The 20,242-nt window shown below is 60.2% G+C and overlaps 1 protein-coding gene and 1 long non-coding RNA gene across 2 annotated transcripts in view; both read left to right on the top strand.

The window, feature by feature from the left end:
• The first annotated feature begins 244 nt into the window (after positions 1-244).
• Positions 245-4,533, top strand: LOC119099336 (uncharacterized). The gene is made up of 3 exons (XR_005094347.1): positions 245-288; positions 578-719; positions 4,330-4,533. It is a non-coding gene; the product is annotated as an uncharacterized LOC119099336 (long non-coding RNA).
• Positions 4,534-7,303: 2,770 nt separating this feature from the next.
• stx (ubiquitin-like domain-containing protein stuxnet) overlaps positions 7,304-20,242 on the top strand; it is a 41,641-nt gene continuing 28,702 nt past the window's right edge. The window contains 3 exon segments of the mRNA XM_037220902.1: positions 7,304-7,557; positions 7,559-7,674; positions 15,109-15,196. Of these exon segments, the coding sequence (XP_037076797.1) occupies positions 7,426-7,557; positions 7,559-7,674; positions 15,109-15,196 (336 nt within the window). The 5' untranslated portion in view covers positions 7,304-7,425.

The following is a 20,242-nucleotide window of genomic DNA, read 5'->3' as shown; positions in this document are numbered from 1 at the left end:
CCCGTCCGTCCCGTCCCCGTCCCCGTCCCCGTCCCCGTCCCCGCCCCCGTCCCCGTCCCCGTTCGGTCCCGTCCCGCTAACCGTCGCCCTGGCGCCGCACCGTCAGGAGGCGGCCGTCGCCTGTTCGAGGAGGCTGTCTGGGTGGTGCTGTTCGAGCGGCGACAGCTGCAGCGGCTGGCGCAGGCGCGCCGGCCTGCCCACCGTCACGGCCACTGTACTAGTCTGGTACCCCGGGGAGGCTGCGCGCTCTACTGCAACCGGGCCCGCTGCAAGGAGCGCGTGCTCACGGTGAGCTCGCCGGCTGAGGCGTGCCCTCTGCTGGCGTGGCTGCTGCGTCTGACATGCGTTCCCGGCATGTTCGTGACATGCTCTCAGGATCGATGGGCTCAATGATTTGATCATTATACCCCTGGTTGTGCTTGAACACGAGAAGGCCGTGCGCTAGTCATGGCCTCTGACTTCCGAGCCGCTGCTGCCGTCGGCCGGCAGACGGCAGCGGCCGTGGCGAGCCCAGCCGGCGCCGGCCGGCGGGTGGGCCGGCCCGGCGCCTCTGACCGTCGCCTCCGACTGTCGGCAGGCGGTGTCCGGCGCGCTGGGATACGCGCACGCGCGGCCCATCCGGCTCTCGGGCCGTCGCCTTTCCACCATGCGACTCATGTTCACGGCCAGCACCAGCCGCAAGTTCTACGACTGCAGCATTCCCGGCGATGAGTACCCGCGTGAGTGGGCTGGGCCGCTGCGGCCGGGCCGTCGCCGACCGCGGGGTGGGCGCTCGCCCCGGGAGCTCGAGTCGTAACAATGCCCAAAGTGCTGTTGCTGTTGTTTTTCTTTCGCGCAGTGCGGCATTTGGTCGCTCAACCCTTTGCCTCGCATCAAAGTTGATCTTTTTTATCACGATGTCTGTCTTAAATTGGGTGAAATGTGTCCGCTCGTGTGTTCGCACAGTGTTCACGTCCTACCTGCTGTTCAATGTAAATCCTGTGATTAATGGGGGTTGAGCTAGTTGTTGGGCTTTAAGGGTGCGTCAACTGCAACGGTTATTTGCGCCTGTAATTGCTTGGAAGTACGGCGTTGTAGGGAAGTAGGGCGTTGGGACTTCTGGTTGGGACTGGTCTTGGTCATGGTCAGACCCATGAAACAAAAATCCTCGATTTTAGCAGCCACACCCGGTCCGATTTACGCCCAGCAGTTGCTTGTTGATGCATGGTTTGTGTCGATCATGATGAGGTTGGCCAGGGGCTTACCGAGTCTCGATTTGATTATGAGTCGTGTTTAAACTAAGCGGCTCGGTCTTCACACTCTGGAATATCATATGTTTGCAACCACTTCTGTCGGCTTCATGCAGTGTTCAGCTACAACGCCTAAGGAATTTGTTCGTTGAGTCGCTAGACATTTTTAGGCGAACTGATGAATAGAGAGCATTTTCATGAAACGTTGGATTATCACCACAACTCCACCTCCCTTAGTCGGTTAGCATGAAAAGTGAAATTTACGACTCTCGAAAACAAGCTAAAAAAAACGGCTGAAGACTGCGTCACTGCTCACGCCTGGTGTTTTAGCGACACGAAAAAGACAGCCACAAACGCAGGAGAAAACGGACGATCATATCAAAAAGTGTCAGCACTAGATCAGCAAAATTATGGATTTCACGGACGGTCGCGCTTGCGTGCACAACTGCTGTGATGCAACTGCTCGTTCTGCGCTTGTAACACATGCGCCCGGGTAGCCGGTTGAATACCCTTCGCTCGGGTGGGGGTCACCTCGAACCCCTGAGATCTGAAATACTAAGAGAGCTAGAACCACCGAATTCACAAGATGGGTTGTTCTGTATGTGAGCTCACTTGTGTCAAAATTTGAGGGCCGTGGGTCGTGACCATTGGGTAAAATAAGGTCAGACAAGGTCAAACTCAAGATTGGTGTCCAAAACACCCTCCGACCTGTTCACGAAACCGCCTTGAGCATAATACCTGTTCTAAGCAAAAGTTCACCCGTATTGATTTTAGGCTAGTACTGGTGGCCTTCTTTGACCCATAGGTCATGGTTACAAAAACCTACGAGCTTGTTTTTTTAAATTAAATGAGCGTTAAAGATTACGCTATGCAGTACGTTCCTAAAAACGGAGGGCTGAACTGGATCACTTCAGGTCAATGACCTTTTCTGGCCGTCAACCCTCGCTCCGACTCGCTGTTTTTATAACGTGGACTGATAGAGGGGGTCGATGCCACACCCTTGGCGTTTCCACGCTCATGGAGATAGAGCTAAGCTGATAACACCAGTGGGCTGGTCTCAACGAGGTATCGCGATGGGTAGCAGTTTTTATGTTGCTAGTTCAAAAACCGACCCCATTCTGCTATGTCAACGGTCAAATTTTCCAGAAATCGCCCCTTTTCAGCTAAACAAAATCTTACATATGAGACTACGCCTCGCGGCGGCACAAAACCTATCCAGGTGTGTTCCTTGCTCAATCTTAGTGTAGTGGTGTATATTTGCATGTGTTTTGAGCACATGCTTATGACATATGGCCACGTTAATACATCATCATCAGCAACGTCGGCCCGTCGCACGCGTTCCGCGGCATGGTTGGTTCCCGCCCGCACCGGCCGTAGATCGCCGTGCAATGTTCCTAAAAAAAAAAACGGTGCTGCTCTGAACCAAAAAAGCTAAAAACCTGTCTTTGGTATCGAAACACGCGGATTACATGCCCCCCCCCCCCGCCCCCTCCCCATAGGCACCAGACATTTCGGTGCGATTGCGCAGCATGCCGGTGAGGTGTAAAAAAACTTGGGATCGCATCGCCCTCCCCTGCCCCCTACCAGGGTTAGGGCTAAGAAGTCCTTAGAAAATGTCCGTAACGGTTCGTGTATCAGCAGATTTGAAATGGGCATCAGAAACTTCTGAATAAAGCTATTAAAGGCAGGCTGGTTTTGGCCTCAGGTTGAATGTCATACCTGATCCCAGGCCATTGTAATCTGTAGTAATCTTAAATTAAATCATGCTATTACCTAAGGAACTATTTCATAGGTACTGGCTTTATCTAACACTCAGTTCTTTGCATCAGATTGATCGATTCCGTGAAAATCGCCCACGCTTACAGCTACGGGCTGACTTCGACCTACCATAGGCCAGCGACTTTGCAAGGTTCATCTCTTTGTTTTACCAAAGATCTGTTGTTCAGTTGCCTACAGCCAAGCAGTTTGGCGCAGCTACGCCGTGCCGTTCGACATTTGTGTCGTAAAAGTCCTCGAAGGAGGGTCGAATCGACTCCACCTGGGCGTGTGTTAAGGACCAGTTGCAGATCTCGACAACCAAAGTAGCTCATGATGTGAGACAAACTGCAGAGCGCAGCGAATGACCCATTTACACTCGTGTTTAACTTTCGTGCCGGGCAGGGTTTCCCAAATATTCATCGGGACTGTTTCTGTGGGCTACCATAGGGTGTCCGCCTCTGCGAGTCCGTCTGTACGAGGTTTCGACATCATGTGCATAATAATATTAGCCATGGTTTATCCTCATGTCTTACACCGCGTTGCTCGTACCACTCCTCACAAGGCACCTCTCTGGCCTCAGTCATATGCTTCCCTGACGAACATATGAGGCAGCTCCAGCCCTCCTCAGCGCTTTCCGATGGCACGCTTCACCGGACTCCGCATGGGCCTTCGCCCATCAATCACAAACTGACGTTTTTTGTCAACATCTTTAATTCGCAAGCAATGTGTTCGATTTCAGCCCCTTTGTAACGAAGTATTAGTCCCTTTGCAGTGGCGTGCTCGGTGTGGATGAAGTAGCCGATATGGCTCTTGTTCAGCTTAACACGGCCGACGGCTGTACAGCTGGCTGTCCTGCGACGTGGTGGGACGCTGTTTCTAGACGGGGTGTGCCAGCGTGTTGCGTTTAGTAGACCCCGGTGCGGACTGTGCGTAAAAAGAGACCGGCAACGGTGAAACCAGTAAAGAACCTCAGGATAAAAATGTCATGGCTAGTCTGGTGAGATTGACTCGGCCTGTTGTCTCCGTGGTAAAGAGACGGTAGTACCTCAGGATGAAAATGTCATAGTTAGTCTGGTGATATTGAATCGGCCTGTGGTTTCCGTGGTAAAGAAACGGCAGCACGGAGTCACTGCTCCGTAAGGCATATGTGGTATGTTGGGAAGCGGATATCTCGTAGCCGCATTGAATGTTGGTGGCGCAAGTTCTGAAACAGCAGCGCACCTGCGTGCTCGACACCGCACTAGCCGCATCATTAGTGCAACCGTGCAGCCAACAGAAGCACAGCAGACGACCTATTGAATTGCATGCACCCAGTCAGCCGCACACACTGCCTCTGTTGCAGTGCCCATCTGATGCTGGGAGGACCCGCCTGCAGAGCGCGCCAGCCTGCTGGCGCTGGTGGTCCCTCCAGCCCAGCTTGATCCGCCCAATGTTGAGGGTGCGGATCCTCTGCGCTCGGTCGTCACTCTGGAGTGACGGGCGGGCGCGGTCGTGCCGGTGTCGGCTGATGTCAGCGTGTTGTGTAAATAAATGTGTTCCTTCTGTGTTTGTTACATGCGTTGCTCGGCTTGAGGGATTTCAGACTGCGAGACTGCCCGTCTCACCACACATGCTTAATGATATATTGTGGGTGTGAAATGATCACTGCCGTTGGCGCACAGCAAAGCACAAATACACTGCAATAATTATCTCACCGGCGCGATACCACCATTGTACGCGGAGCCTGTATGTGATGCATGACCGATGGTGACGTACCATTTCTACAATCATGATAAATGTCGTCAACTAGTAAATATATCCGCGATGGAAGAAACGACTACATCGCCTATGTGAGCGGGCCGACAAAGTGGTGCTGGTGCTTACGCAGATATACCGGAGGGAGGTCCCTTGCCCACCGCCTCGGCTAAATGAGCCGCGGGCGTTCAGAGAGGCAGCTGGCGACTGGAACAGTCCCGCACGGGTGCTCCAAAGGCCCGCCTCCGGCTGAGTAACGATAACCTCTCGGACGTCACAAAGGAGCTACGTGACCAGGAACACGCCCGCGCCGTCACCAAATGTTCTGATAACGCCGGCCCTGGCTACACCGAAAAAAACTCCGAAAATAAACTCGAAACAAACAGATCCTTTCCCTCTTGTTTGCTGGCGTCTTGAAGTTTTTGTTGGACGATAACGCTGGTCGTTTTTGAAAGTGTAATCCTAACTGCGTCGTCTGCAGCATATTTTAATTTTTAAAGCTCCTGATGTGGTAGACTAAAAATGACCGTGTAGCTCAGAGCATTTAACGTATCCGTAGATCGCATCAGTATTGATTTTTTGCCACAGTACCAGTGCTGTATCCATGGCCTTAGAGCATCTAATCTTCCATGTTTGCGGCAATACCTATGCCTATCAATATTTTACGACTGCGTAATCAACTGAAGCGATTGCATAATCTTTCTCATCGGACCAGGTTTCCGTAATGTGTGAAGGGTATTCGATGTGTTTTGGCTTGGCCTGGGTTAGAGCCTTTGGGGATAATAATGGATATCTCAGAGAACATGGGACTTATAACGCAGGTAAGCAGTGGGCCGCACCGCACCTATCGTGGGGAAAGAGAGAGAGAGAGAGATAGAGAGAGAGGAGAGAAGAGGGAGATAAGAGAAGAGAGAGAGAGAGAGAGAGAGAGAGAGAGAGGAGAGAGAGAGAGAGAGAGAGAAGAGAGAGAGAGAGATAGAGAGAAGAGAGAAGAGAGAGAGAGAGAGAGAGAGAGAGAGAAGAGAGAGAGAAAGAGAGAGAGAGAGAGAGAGAGAGAGAGAGAGAGAGAGAGTAGAGAGGAGAGAAGAGAGGCGAGAGACGAGAGGAGAGAGAGAGAGAGAGAGAGAGAGAGAGAGAGAGAGGAGAGAGAGAGAAGAGGAGGAGAGGAGAGGGGGAGACGGACAGATAGACAGACAGACAGAGAAAGAGAGAGAGAGAGATAATCGGATCATTAAGAAAAGGATGGCTTCGAGTATCAACTCATATAGCACTTGTGCACGATATCCTCGGACGAAATTCACTATATATATATATATATATATATATATATATATATATATATATATATATATATATATATATGAACTGATCAACGCAGTGAATATTATTTGCCTACAAGCCATTCCCAAGTAGGATGCTACCTAGTTGATAATATATCTGCGTTAATGAGAGAGGTTATATTGCGGGATACTTGATTTGCGTAGTCGGGACCTGCACTAATTAGCCTTATCCAGCACAGTGACCCTTCATTGGGGCATATGCAGGAGCTCGGGCGCGTTTTCCGCCAGGGTGAGGCTGCTTGCCTGGGTGACCGACCCAACACAGTGACGTGACGGTGACGGCCGCAACTTGCCCCTTTGAGACAGGGTGTCAGGAGTATTCTATGATGAAGCGGTGAATTGAGACAGCAAGGCAGATCCGAATTCAGGGGTCTTAAGGTGTTTTCATGCGTGGTAAAACGCCACGGATAAGGCGTTAAGTTTTGCGACCAGAAGACGTGTGCCGCCGCTTTTGTGTGGAGCCCATACATAAGGCCGCCAAATCTTGAAGGTCACTACCTCACGGATCATGTGTTAGATACTTTATCCAAGAATTCCACGAGCTCATAAGTGGGGCTTGATACCTGAGGCTTGCTATCTGTGCGCTACAACGCGGGAACTGTGTGCGCAGCTCACCCCGCCCCCCTTCAACCCCACCCACCTCCAGTTGCTTGAAAGCTGAGGCGGCGCCCTCCGCCTTCCCCCCCCAGCCTTGGAGAGCCTATGGATAGTCCATTCTGGTATTTCAAACCGATTCTAAGCTGTGAAAGTATGGAGCCTATTGTGACCTTAAAAACCTATTATTGTCTGTTAAGGACACATTCCGGCTTGCAGGTGCCCATTTTTTTGTAATCTTAGGGAGCCCATTTTGGCGTTTTGCAGTTCGCCCAAGCCCCCAACTTGAACAGAGTTTCCGCACTCCTGCTTTTTAAATGTTAAGCGTCAGTCCCGTTGTAGCGCATGAAAATAAGTGAGCTTAAAGGAAATTCCGCTCTACCAGTGTTGTGGATACACCTGTGCAGATGCAGCACATCAAACTGCCAGCATCAAAAAGACCGCGCTTCATGGTTCCACGCAAAGCAGACCTCACTGCTATCCGCCCACTCGACGAACTACCACACTCAAGCTTTTAAAGACACTCGCTAGATGGCAGTGTAAGCGCGCACACGTCCGCCAGCTGAGTTCGCTCGCACGCGCGACGCGCCAGCCAACGGCAGCAGCGCGGCGCCGGCCAGCCGGCCACCGATCAGTGCGGGTCCGGCGCGCGGTGGGGTACCGTCGGTGCAGCTCGCGTCTCCAGAATATCCGGCGTGGCACGCGCCGTCGGTGGGCAGCGTCGGCATACCACGTGTCCTCAGAGTATCCGGCGTGGCACGCGCGCCGTCATGGCCGACGACGTGGCGGCGGCCGGCGGGCTCGGCTCGGGCGTGTGTCGCGACGAGGCCGGACCAGACAGCGGTGTGTGCACGTGCGGCAGGCCGACGGAGCGCATCTCTGTGACTGTGAAGCCGACCACAGGGCGGCCAGTTCGCTGTGACGGCCACCAGCGATGACTCGGTCGACTACCTGAAGCTGCTGGTGTCGCAGAAGCTGAAGGTGCCTAAGGAGCGCATCTGCCTGCTCTACAGAAATCGGTGCGTATGGGCAGGACTGAAGGGGTGAGCGGAGGGAGTGGAGAGACGGAATCGCCAGGACTGGGTAGGCAAATGACCAACTGACCAAACGAGCAAATGACCAAATTGATAAGTCTAACGCTATATGATGGAAGATTATTTACCGCGCTCATCGTGAGTCATCGCTCGGCGCTGAAAGGGGGGCGGATGAAGGTGAAAGGGGACGGGGAGCTTGCCCCCTCCCTGGTTGCTCAGACGTTACGTGACTTAAACAGTGTCCTTTTAAAATAGCGCCTTTATGATGCACACAGACGGTCCCCCAACAGACGGAGCGTTCCTCTTGATCACCGTCTGCATCCGCCCCTGGTGCGAACCTTTTGTTAGCAATGCACGCGGTCCCGCCAACTGCGGCGTTTCGACCGGTCCAACGGCCGCGCGAGGGGCTTACATCGCTCCATGACGCCCCCGCTTCCTTTGGCCCAACGGCCGCGTATGGAGCTTGCATCGTTACTTGGTGACCTGCCAGTGCTGCCAGTGCGATACGCGCACAGACAGAGCCGGTGGTGTTCAAGTATTTCCATCCCATGCCACGCCATAAGGCCAACACTTAATTCCACCAAAGTTGGTGGCAGCTGGCTCCTCAGCCACCCATAATCTGCTGCCGTCTGCGGCACATAGCGGAGGTCATGCCAAGGCTACAGGCCTCGTTGATCCGCCTTTCCCAATTCTTTGCTGGTTACGTCCGAGTGCGGTTGGTCCCGTGATGCTCTCAGCGGGCTGTTCGCCGTTTATCTACGGATCTGGTAACGGCTTACGGCCGGTGGGGTCGATCTGGTAACGGCGCGGCCATCGTTTCCGAGTGGAACCGTTTTCGCCAACGTGTCCTACGGCCATGGGATTCGCGGGCCCCCGGGGACTGTCAGAACAGCGTGCGTCCTAGTGCTGCCGACGATTGATTTCATAACATCTCGGCCCCACAGCGCCGAATTGGCTGTACGGTAGTAGTGGGGTGCACCGGCTGCTGAAGTGATGCGGTCCGCCCGCCAGTCGCGCTGGCCAGGTCCGGGCCGCAGTCGTGCTCGGCTGGCCGGTACCGACCGAGGCTCGTGGCCACGTTCACTTAAAGATCAGCTGTTCGTGAAGGAGAGCTGGCACGAGCCAGACACGGTGGCGAGTCGGCCGGAGCGAGGTCGACGCTCGTGGCGCGCAGCACGCGCCCCCGGCACCAGACGTCACCGGCCGCCCCCCCCCCCCCTCCCCCGCCTGCCGCGGTCACTTCGCTGACGCAGGCGTCACGTGGCTGCGCGGCCGCCTGCCGGAATCCGGGGGCCGCGCCGGCCCGCGGGCGCTGTGCTGCCTCTGAGGGCCAGCGCGGGGTGCGGACGGAGGGGAGGGGGAGTGCGCTGCTGGACCTCCGCCCGCGCGGTCCTGCCAGCCGAACTGTCCGGCCGGCTGACTCGGCAGGTCCGCGCGGTCAGCTAGCAGGAACACCGCCAGTGTGATGGCGTCACTGGCCACGTGACTGCCGGGAGCAGACGTCACGAGTTGATGGGAGGCCTGCGCTGACCGACGCCGACCTCTCCGGGGAACCTTTGCGGGTCTGCTTTGATGAAACCCTCGCCGATCGCCGGTGGTGTCGTGCGGACTGGCGCGCTTTAACTGAGACGGCGTGGTCCTTTGGCGCTGCGGGCCCCGAAATAGGTGCGCACCTGTGCCGCCGCCATGTCTCCGGCCCGCCGGCCCGCCCGCCCGCCCGCCCGGTCGGCACTGCTCCCAGCGGCCTGCTCTGGTGTGCGCCAGCTGCCAGCCGTTCCAGCAACAGGTGCCCTTCGACCACCTGAGGCCCCCTCCCCCTGCGCGCGCGCGCTCTCCCTCTCTCTCTCTCTGCTCCCTCTCGTTATCCATGGTCGCACGGCGGGGTGGAGGGCATCCACCCGGCGCTCCCCGACAGGGAGGGGGACACACACACACACACACAGGCGTGCCGCGGCACCCGCCCGGACCACGCGCCGGCCGCACAGGTAAGCCCCGTCCACAGAGGGAAGGGGACCGCGGTAATTGGATAGTAACGAACCGGCTGCGAAGCTGCAGATTAATGATCCGTGCAGGCTGCCTATGGATGAGGTGGTCCCGGTGGTACTCCGGCTGTTTGTGCGACTCGTTACCTCGTACTTAAATAATGGTTTCCCGCGGCTCTGATTGCGTGGTTGTCACCTACATCTTCAAAGTTAAGCCAGAAACAAAGTGGCTTCAATCTCCGCTCAGCAGCAAACTTCCTCCATGCGCTGAAGCCGTGGACGATGCGAAGTCCGTATATCATGTGAATGACCTTCAGATGCATCTTAACAGCAAATAGGCGATGCGTCAGCAGGCTTTGAGCGGCGGGCTGAATATCCACGTCGCTGGTCACGTCTGCAGGTCCGCCTGCCAGCAGCCGGGGGGAGCAGCCTGCCGGGCGACGTAACGTGAGCTTATGTCGGCTTTGAAAAGACCTCGTGCCACGAAAAGGAACGGAGTTTCGCAAAACCGGCTGGGGGAGGGGCTCTGCCCTGGGTCGAACCACCAGGGCGCCTCCACATAACGGGTCGAACTGCAGGGCGCCGATCTTTCTCCTCGGATTGGTTCGACAGAATGTAGCTACAGAAAAAAGCAGGATACGACCTCAGAATTCGTTCATTTCTCCGCTGAAAAATTCGAAATATGATTTCAGAATTTGTTTGTGTTGGATTTGATTGCGAGCACCCGGGCTCACCCGGTCAGGCTGGGAAAGCTAACCTGCAGTATCTCAGAAGTTGGGAGGCAGCCCCTCCAAATGAAACCAATCCTACGCCTGGAGCCATGTATTCCAGCAGCTACCGGCCCCTTCAGGCGCCGCAGTCCACGCGAGAGGGCAGCGCAGTACGCCGGACGTGGAGCGGTCCGGTGCGTGCGTGAGTGGGCGGCGGGCGGAAGTCGCGATAACACCGGGGGGTGGGTTGGCCCTCGGTCGCTGCACATCTGGCTGGGGAGGAACACACCCGCTGCCGACGCAGGAGACTCGGGCTGGGGAGGGAGACACCCGCTGCCGACGCAGGGGACTCGGGCTGGGGAGGGACACACCCGCTGCCGACGCAGGGGACTCGGTCTGGGGAGGGACACACCCGCTGCCGACGCAGGGGACTCGGTCTGGGGAGGGACACACCCGCTGCCGACGCAGGGGACTCGGGCTGGGGAGGGACACACCCGCTGCCGACGCAGGGGACTCGGTCTGGGGAGGGACACACCCGCTGCCGACGCAGGAGACTCGGGCGGCGACTGTCGGTCGATGGCCGGGCCGCATCAGTCGCCCTCCGCAGCAGACGGTGAGCCGGCGACGGCACCGTTCACCACCGACCCTCGCTCTCCAAGCTTGAAAGGCTTGTCTTGGCATTCGACTGGGCTGACTGCCCTTTAGGGTACTGACTATTGATTCTGTGGGGCGGGATCTTATGGAGATTCGGTGCTTGTGTCCGTCGGCAAACATGTCGGTCTCTCTTGTGGAAGTGGAGTTGCTGCATGCATTTTCTCGAAAGTCCGTCGCAAGTGCTGTAGTTAATCCGTCCCATAGGACCGGTCATTTCGGCGTTTGATGCGTCTCGACCCCGATGTCATCCTATCACGGTCGTGCCAGGCCCTGGCGGCAGTACATACGCGCGTCGTAACGTGCAGACCACGCGCCGTTCCGTCGCTTGTCTACCAATGGCCGGCGAGATAAACATAGAACGCGAGGGAGGGAGAGGAACGGGAGATAACGACCCTCTGGTGCCAGGATAGCATGAGCGAACATGTCTCTGCTCTGTGGTGCGCCCGCGTGCTCTTTAACTGTTTCTGATGTCACTGCTGAACGTCTGAATTATTTTTGCATGGTAGAATCGGCACATCGTTCTTGCATAATTTACGACAGTTCGTTTTGATGTCGATGCTTTATGGCGACGTACGGCTATTAAGGTACCAGTCCGTGCACTAACGACCCATACACTTAGAAGCAGCCCAGTTGACGACCAGGAATCGATCAGGGCTGGCCGTCCGGTTGAAGATGTAACACTTCCTACGGGCAGCGGCGGTGCGCCCGCAGCGCCCACCTGGCGGCCAGAAGCCCCACAAAGCGGCCCGAGCGCGGCGGGTCGACACCGAGCCCGACGCTGGCGAACGACCTGTGCCGGTCGATAGACGTGATCGATGAAATTCGGTCGCGCCGATCTTGGCTCGCGCGTGGCTGGGAGGCGCGGGGCGGGGCGGGGCGGGCGTCACAGTCAGTGCCGATCGCCGCGTGACGCTGTCGGCTGGCCGTGACACGGCGGCGTGGGCGGAGCTGCCGCTCGGAAAGTCACCACTGTGGCTTTCACTGCCGGTAGCAGGGCATGGCTCCGGCCATCGCCACTGCGCTGGCACCGGTGCAGATGTTTCCCTGTCGCTGGAAGTCCGCCGTCGCTCTGCCTGTCGTTGTCCTATTTGCCACGTCCCCTATCATGGGGGGCCGCTTTCCTCTCAGCTTCTTATCTGCCTGGTCTGCTCAGCTCAGGTGTCCACTTTCCTCACCCTTGCCTGTTGTCAGTGTTGGCCGCCGCGCGGAGACTGCGTCAACACGAAACACTGTTGGCTCTGAGCGGGTGAGCGGCGGTGCTGGCCGCTCGTCGTACGGCAGGTGTGCTGGTGCAGCCCAGCGCCGCCGACACCGTACGCCTTCCATCGCGGATCGACGGCAGCCTCTGGCAGATCACCAGGCACAGCGCATGTTGCGGCATCACGTTTTATTATAGTGAAGCGGTAGGCAAACTGTGACTACAGTGACTCGCTTCCGATCGGCCGGCCTCCAGTAACGACAGTCTCTAATGACAATCTCCAGCCAGAAGTCTTTGCCAATATCAATCTCTGTAGCCAGAAATGCTCACCAATATCAGGTGTGCCGCTGTTGTGACCGGGAGGGTCTTTTCCAAGAGCATGCTTATGTTACGTTTTCATGAGTTGAATGTTCCAGGTGTTTGATACAATGCAAGAAATTTCACAGGCCAGGGATTCTAAAAAATATTTTTGAGCAGGCAAAACGAAACATTCATTGTCTTAGTTGCGATATAATGCACACCGTCTTGGGTGCGATGCCTTTCTCCTGCTTATTGGCCATAGCGCATGACACGTTGGGTTGTCTGTCTTGTGGAGCGGGATCAGGTACAGCGCCAACATTCGTAGGAATACCTTTTCTTGTAGTTCCGTTATGTCACATCTTACATATACCTCAGTTGACAAGCTTGTCCTGGCGAATATTTGCCACGCGTCGTGACGTGTGGTCTGGTTATTAATCGCGGCCCATGAAGCAGTGGGCCATCTCGCGCAGTCAGACGCAGGGCGGGGCCGGAACGTTCATGGAGGCTACCGACAACTTCTGCGGGTGATGCGCCGGGCGGGGCCAACTTGCTCCCGATGTAGCCGACTTCTGATCTCCGCAGCAGCGCTGCGCCGCCCCATGCATGCCTGCACGGAGTGTGGGACGGAAGCGTAGAGTCTGCCTCGTCATCGCTGTCGACACGGGGTGACGTCACAGTTCCTGTGGAACTGAAAGAGAAGCTTGCTCGCGAGCTGTGGCCGCGTATGCCTGGAGTGATGGAACGGGCGGCAGGGTCACCGCGGTGGCCGGGTCTTGTGACAGGTCGTCGGACACCGGAGCAGGTCTGCGGCCTCTGCGGCCCGTCATGTTGTGACTGAATCTCCACGCCCCCGCCGCTGACCTGGCGTCCTCTCGCTGCCCCCCCCCCCCCCCCACGCCGGTCAGTGCAGTGTGCCGGACGCGCCGTCCGATCCCTGGCGCACCGGGGCCTGCTCCTAAGCCGATCAAGCAGGGGGGCATCCTCCCAGGCCGGCCTTCGCACCCGCGGATGTTCCCCTGATGAGGTCGAGGAGGTCACTAGCTGGCGTGAGGACCAGCACCACAGTCCTCGCCTGCCGGCGCCGGCGGCGGGCCGGGCCGGGCCCCCACCGGGCGGCCGGGCCCCTGCCTGCCGGGCCGGGCCCCTGTCTGCCGGGCCGGGGCCTGCCTGCCGGGTCGGGGACCGCTGGCAGCCAGGACTGGTCACCCGTCGCCAGCTTGGCTGTTGCCACGTCATGGAGGCAGGTGGGGGAGGGGACAGGGGCTTGCGTGCCGTCATGCTGCTAATTGTTGCTATGCAGCGTAGGTGAATAAAAGTCGCCTCTAGCAACATCTGAGTGCTCAAAAACTGTTTTCTTTGTCGGAATGGCTGGGGCGTGTCCCCAAGCCTCCTTCTCCAGTGTACTAATGGAGTGCCTATGGTTGCACCATTGCAGTTTTGCCCACCCACTGCAGTGGTTACGTACCTGGGGCAACCAAGGTCGCCCCCCCCCCCCCTCCCAGCCGTCCGCCCTCCAGCACCGGCGGCTGCAGCCCTGGGGGTCGGGTGGGCTGCAGCAGACCTGCGAGCAGCGGGCTGCCTTCCGCGCCCATTCCAATCCGAGGGGAGCAACTGGGCGTGGAGGCGGAGTCCGTCGCGCTCGGTCGTTTCTAGCCTGTCGCGCGGCCCGCCGGCTGACACAGGCAGTCTCTTATAGCGCTGCTAGGAATGTGGGGTGGGATCTGAAGACATCATTCACAAGTAGCTGTGGGAATAAGACGAATGTAAAGAGCGCCAGTTCCCCCTTCCACCCACCCCACCCCCGCCTCCCATCCCCACCCCACCCCCACCCCCACGGCCGCCACCACCACCACAACCGGAGATGCTCCTCGCGCCGGTCGCCAGCCGTCCGAGCCTGCCGAATTTCCGGCCTTTGTCTTCACCTGATGCACCCGCGCAAGGGCACGCTCGGGCCCGGGCTTCGGGCCGTCACGTGATCTGAGCCGGCGGTGGGGCCGGCAGCCTCGCGGGCGGACCGGACTGGCCCGCGTCCAGGCGCGTGTTGACCGCGCCCCGCGGCGCAGAGTTCGCCGGGGCGCTGCGACTCGACCCCGCTAGGGAGGCGGCTGGGAACCGGGGAGGAGCAGAACGGGAAGATAAGGAGGGGCTTCGAATGGCCGGCTGGACTTCTGGATTGACCGCACGCGTTGTTGGTCAGCGTTTGGCTCGCCTTTTTGCAGAGTTGATACATATTGGTTGTGTTTGTTAACCCGGCGAAATGATGCGATGTATCAACCACCATATGCAAACGTCCGTCCGACGCGTACACTCGTGCATATCATATGAACCAGCTCACCCAGCTGCAACAAATGTAGCCAAACATCCCGACTGTTCTGATCGGGTAACCGCCCGGCAACGTGGATGACGATGACGCGTCGCGCTTACAGCTCGTGAGTACCTGCTGCGACTGCTGCTCAGGCGCTGGGGATCCCGGCGTCACGCCCCTCAGTGAGGTGCTGTCGGGGCCGTCGTCACGCCTCTGAGTGAGGTGCTGTCGGGGCCGTCTGTTCTGGCGCTCACGCTTCGCTCTTTCCAGGCCGCTTCGGGACGGAACTCTGGAGGCCAACCAAGTGGTGCACGGGTGCCAGCTGATCCTGCTGCCATCTGTGGAGAGCGGTCTCATGGTGAGCCACCCCTCGCCAGCCCAGCCCCGCAGGCGGGCGGGCCCGACCGGCCGTATCGAACGTCGGCCTTGTTTTCGGACGGCGGCTGGCCGGCCCTCTCGGCCGATTGACGCGCGCCGACTCGGGGCTTCTCCTCGGAGGTTGGCCGGCTCGTCGGCGCTGTCTGGCGCCGTCCTGTGCCGCCGGCGAGCCGGGACGAGCGGGGCACGAGTGGCGGCGCTGGAGGGCGGCTGCGGACGCGGCCTGCCGTCACCGTCGCGGTGTGGCCGGCCGCATGAGGCGCGGTGACAGCGCGCACTGCGCACGCGCCGCAAAGGTCGCTCGCGCCCGCCCGCGCCTACCGCCACTTGTTACACTGAGCCGGACACGTGGGCGGCTGGGGTCGGCGGTGGCCGCCGGCCGCGCCGGCCCGGCCGCCCCGATTCAATAACACCGCGGCTGTGCGCCGCCGGCGGCGGCCGCGGGGCGGCGCCACTGGGCGGGCTGCGGCCCGGCGCCGAACCACCCGCACAGCCCGCGCCGAACCGGCGTGCATGGGGTGGGGGGAGGGGGAGGCCAGGGTCCGGCACAGCGGGCGGGAGCGGGGAACCACGCTGACGCCGCGCCCGCTCCTGTACTTGCTCGGCGGCGCGCCGCTGGGCCGCAGTTCCCAGCACATCCCGCCGAGACCCCGACGCGAGTGGCGGCCAGCTGGCCGATGGCTGACGCGGCCTACGCATCGCCTCGGAATGCAGCTCGTGTGGCTCGGGGCGCGCGATAGTCGCAGGAGCCAGCGCTGGCAAACACGGCAGCGCACGGCCGTCCGCCGCTCTAATCCCTGTATCGCGGGCTCTCGCGGTCAGCAGTCGGGACGCGGCCAGACCGTTGCGACAGCACTGCAGACGGCCGCTGACGCGCAACGTATTATATGCCTCGGTCTCGCATCAGCTCACACTGCTGCCACTGCAGCCGCCTTGCCCTCCAGCCGCGCCTGCGCTCAGGAGAGGCTGGTCGTTTCGGTCGTTTCGGGCTGATTGTTGTCAGCAGGGGCTGGCCGTGATAGTCAGCGGTGCAGGCTCAATGCCGTCTCCGGGGACTGTTTGACTCGGCGTCAGGGCTTGGTGACGCCGTCAGGGACTCAGTGATGCCGTCAGGGGCTCGTTGTCGCTGTAAATGGCTTAGTGTCAGCGGCAGGGACTCGGTGTCGCCGTCAGGGGCTCAGTGTCGCCGGTGGGCGTCGCTACCCTCCGCCGACTGGCCGGCGCGCTCGGCCGGGGCTCGGGTTACCCGCGGGCGTGAGCTCGGCACCGGCTCGGCTTACCCGGCTGGCGTGAGGTCGCAGGCGACGGCGGCGGCTGCGGGGGCCGCCGCCGCCGCTGGCACGCTTCCCGCACTCGGCTGGAGTTTGTTATCGTTCAAGGCGCGCGCTCACGTGCCGGAGCTGCCGTGGCGGTTTGGGGACAAACTGGCCGGACCGGCACGGATGAGACCGGCCCTTGTAGGCTGCGCTGGCCGCCTGTGAGCTCAGACTGCTCGCGAAATATGGACGGCCATATTTCCTCACCATCACCGGGCCCCCACATTTCGATCATTCTAGTGGACTGCGGCGAGGTTCCTATCATCTTGAACGCCTGGTGCATGATTGACTCGGCGGCCGTTCGCCGCCGCCCCGCAGCCCCGCGTCGTCTCCCGCTCATGGTGATGTCGGCGGCAACGCATCCCAGACGGCGGCCGGCAGCTGCTGATGGCGGCCCCCGTGCTGGGTGATCGCTCAGGCCGGCTCCTCCCGTCCCGGCCGCCTGGAGCCGCCCGCAGAAAATAGCTGCCGCCAGCGAAAACAACGCTCCGGGGGCGACCGGCCGTCTGACCGGGGCGCAGCGGTGGCGGAGGCGGCCAGCGGGCCGCCGGCCGGCACGGCTCGGCTGGCCGGGGCGCAACGGCGGCGGAGGCGGCCGGTGGGTCGCCGGCCGGCACGGCTCGGTCGGCCGGGTCTGGCTGCTGGCGGTCAGCCTCACGGCCGAAGTCCGGCCTCCGCGAATAGGAATTTGATGGTTTTGAAAACAAAATGTTGCGAAGCATGGTATGAAACGCTGTTCCAGCAGCAGGAGTTTATTAAGACTTGCTGGCCCATGGGCAAGTGCTGAAGCGCGGAAGGCGCAAACAAACGTGAAACTAACAACTCAGTGCAGCAATTGTCTGTCCTCCGTACACAACCTTACTTATGTGACGAGGAGGCCATGATTACAGACCATGATGACGGTCGGTGCCTTCCATCACGCTTAAACGCCATGCGCCGGAGCACTGCCTCGCCCAGGCACCTCACAAACACCCCAGTGTCCCCACCGGAGGAGCGGCGCCGCTCGCCAGCAGCCGGCTCCAGCCCTGACGGGGACGACGCGTCGACGTCGCCCCCCCCCCCGCCCCCTCCCCTCTGCGGTGGCCGGCGCGCGGCTGTGTCGATAGGCCGGCGTGTCGGAGCCGTCCTCCCGCCGGCGGCTGCCCGTCCCACCTCGGCCCGCATTGATCCCTGCCGACGGCCGCCACAGATGGCCGGTAATGATTGCATCGGCGCCCGGCGCCAATCGTTACCGGGCGCCCGCACCTGGCGGCGCCGGACCTCGGCCGACGGCGCGACCTGGACCTGACCTGACCCGACCCGACCTGACGGCACTTGGCCTGACGCTGACCGGGCGTGGCTCGGACGCTGATCTGACTGAGCGGGACGTTATCCGACGCTGACCTGACCCGACGCTGACCTGACCCGGCGCTGACCTGACACGGCGCTGACCTGACACGGCGCTGACCTGAGCGATGCTAACTTGACCTGACGCTGACCTGACCCGACACTGGCCTGATCCGACACTGACCCGACTCGACGCTGACCTGACCCGGCGCTGACCTGACCCGGCGCTGACCTGACACGGCGCTGACCTGACCCGGCGCTGACCTGACCCGGCGCTGACCTGACCCGATGCCGGCCTGACCCGATGCTGACCTGACCGATGCTTACGTGACCTGACGCTGACCTGACCCGACACTAACCTGATCCGACACTGACCTGACTCGACGCTGACCTGATCCGACCCGACCCTGACACAATCCAACGGGACGTGGTCCAACGGTCACTGCGACTGGATGCCATGACGTGTGGTGGTGTCAGGAGTCTGGGGACAAAGCGTCTCATGGTGACCCGGGCGGAGGACGGATCCTGACCTGGTTCGACGTTGATGGCTTCTGATGCTGACTGGGGCCTGAAGACATAGTGCCGGAGCGTGACCCGTGTCGGAGGGGTAGAGTGCTTGCTGGTGAGCTGAGCCGGGGCCGGGAAGGAGGGGGGGGGGGGGACCACGGCTGGATAGTTGACAGGCGACGTCACCTGATACAAACGGCTTCTAGCAATAGGGCGCCGGCGTGGCCCACCGGGAGACGGAGAGAGGCCGAAGACCCTCCGCGGGGGGTGGTAACATCTGCCCCGGACCGCGTGGTGTCGTGTCTGTACTTAGAGACGACGCTGGGAGATAAGGGCGACTGTCCGAGGAGCACTCGTGATCTGGCTTTAGCAGCCATGTGATGGCTCCCTCAAAGTACGGCTTGCGTGTCCGACATCGCACGCATGGGCCTTCGCAGCATTCGGGCCTGCGGTACCCGACGCCAGCTCTGACGAGCGTCCAACTACCCTGACAAGTCCAGATGCGGTCTTCCCACTTCAGTTCCGGCCAGCCAAAAGAAGGGATCAGTGCTGGGGCGCATGTGCCGGTCTGTCGGATGGCTCTCCAAGAATAAGCTCGCTCCGGTGGCACGCGTGGTCTTTGCCGGCGGTGGCGTCTTAGTAACAGCCTGACGGGTCCGGCTCTCAGCCTTCTGTGACGGCCTGACAGGTCCGGCTCTCAGCCCTCTGTGACGGCCTGACGGGTCCGTCTCTCAGCCTTCCGTGACGGCCTGGCGGGTCCGTCTCTCAGCCTTCTGTGACGGCCTGACGGGTCCGTCTCTCAGCCTTCCGTGACGGCCTGACGGGTCAGGCTCTCAGCCTTCTGTGACGGCCTGACGGGTCCGGCTCTCAGCCTTCTGTGACGGCCTGGCGGGTCCGGCTGTCAGCCTTCTGTGACGGCCTGACGGGTCCGGCTCCCAGCCTTCTGTGACGGCCTGACGGGTCCGGCCCTCAGCCTTCTGTGACGGCCCTGACGGGTCTGGCTCTCAGCCTTCTGTGACGGCCTGACGGGCCCAGCTCTCAGCCTTCTCTGACGGCCTGACGGCCTGGCTCTCGGCCTTCTGTGACGACGTGACGGGTCCGACTCTCAGCCCTCGGTGACGGCCTAACGGGCCCGGCTCTCAGCCCTCTGTGGCGACCTGACGGGCCCGGCTCTCAGCCTTCTGTGACGGCCTGACGGGCCCTGCTCTCAGCCTTCTGTGACGGCCTGGCGGGTCCGGCTCTCAGCCTTCTGTGACGGCCTGACGGACCCGGCTCTCAGCCCTCTGTGACGGCCTGACGGGCCCGGGTCCGAGACGTCCCCCCCCCCTCCCATCCCCCGCCCGCCGGCGCACATTGATTTTCGCCCGACCGCCAGTGCCGCTCGGATAGGGGTGCGACGTGACGGGGGCGGGGGCGGGACCGGGGGCGGGCCGCCAGGTGGGATCAAAATCAGGTGATGCTGGCACAGGACACACGTCGAAACTATCTAACAGGCGATAGCATCAATGACGAATGAGGAGTGTGATTCGATCGGGAGATAAATGCGATGGGAGATAGGCTTCGGAGAGCGCGGAGATTGGTGCCGAGTGGGATCGGCGCACGGCTGTGGGTGGCGGTGCAGTGTCGGCGCCAGGGGTGGCCGCGGGGTCAGAGACGGTCACCCTGCTGAACCAAACACGCGCACACGGGTAGCTGCGGTCTTTTGAGTGTCGCTACCCGGCCTGCACTGGTAAGTCACAACGGCATGTACCGAGCAGAGCCGAGAGCAGTGGCCCCTCCGTGTGGGAGATGGTATCGAGAAATGAACATGGACTGCGACGTCTTGCACATGCGCATGTTACAAGCGCCCGGCCTGCTTATGAGCCGCACGACTGCCG

This window comes from Pollicipes pollicipes, unplaced genomic scaffold (genome assembly GCF_011947565.3).
Source record: "Pollicipes pollicipes isolate AB1234 unplaced genomic scaffold, Ppol_2.1 Scaffold_4740;HRSCAF=5597_pilon_pilon_pilon, whole genome shotgun sequence".
Classification (NCBI taxonomy): Eukaryota; Metazoa; Arthropoda; class Thecostraca; order Pollicipedomorpha; family Pollicipedidae; genus Pollicipes; species Pollicipes pollicipes.
Note: the sequence above shows the minus strand (reverse complement) of the source record. Positions and strands in the feature narration are given on the sequence as shown.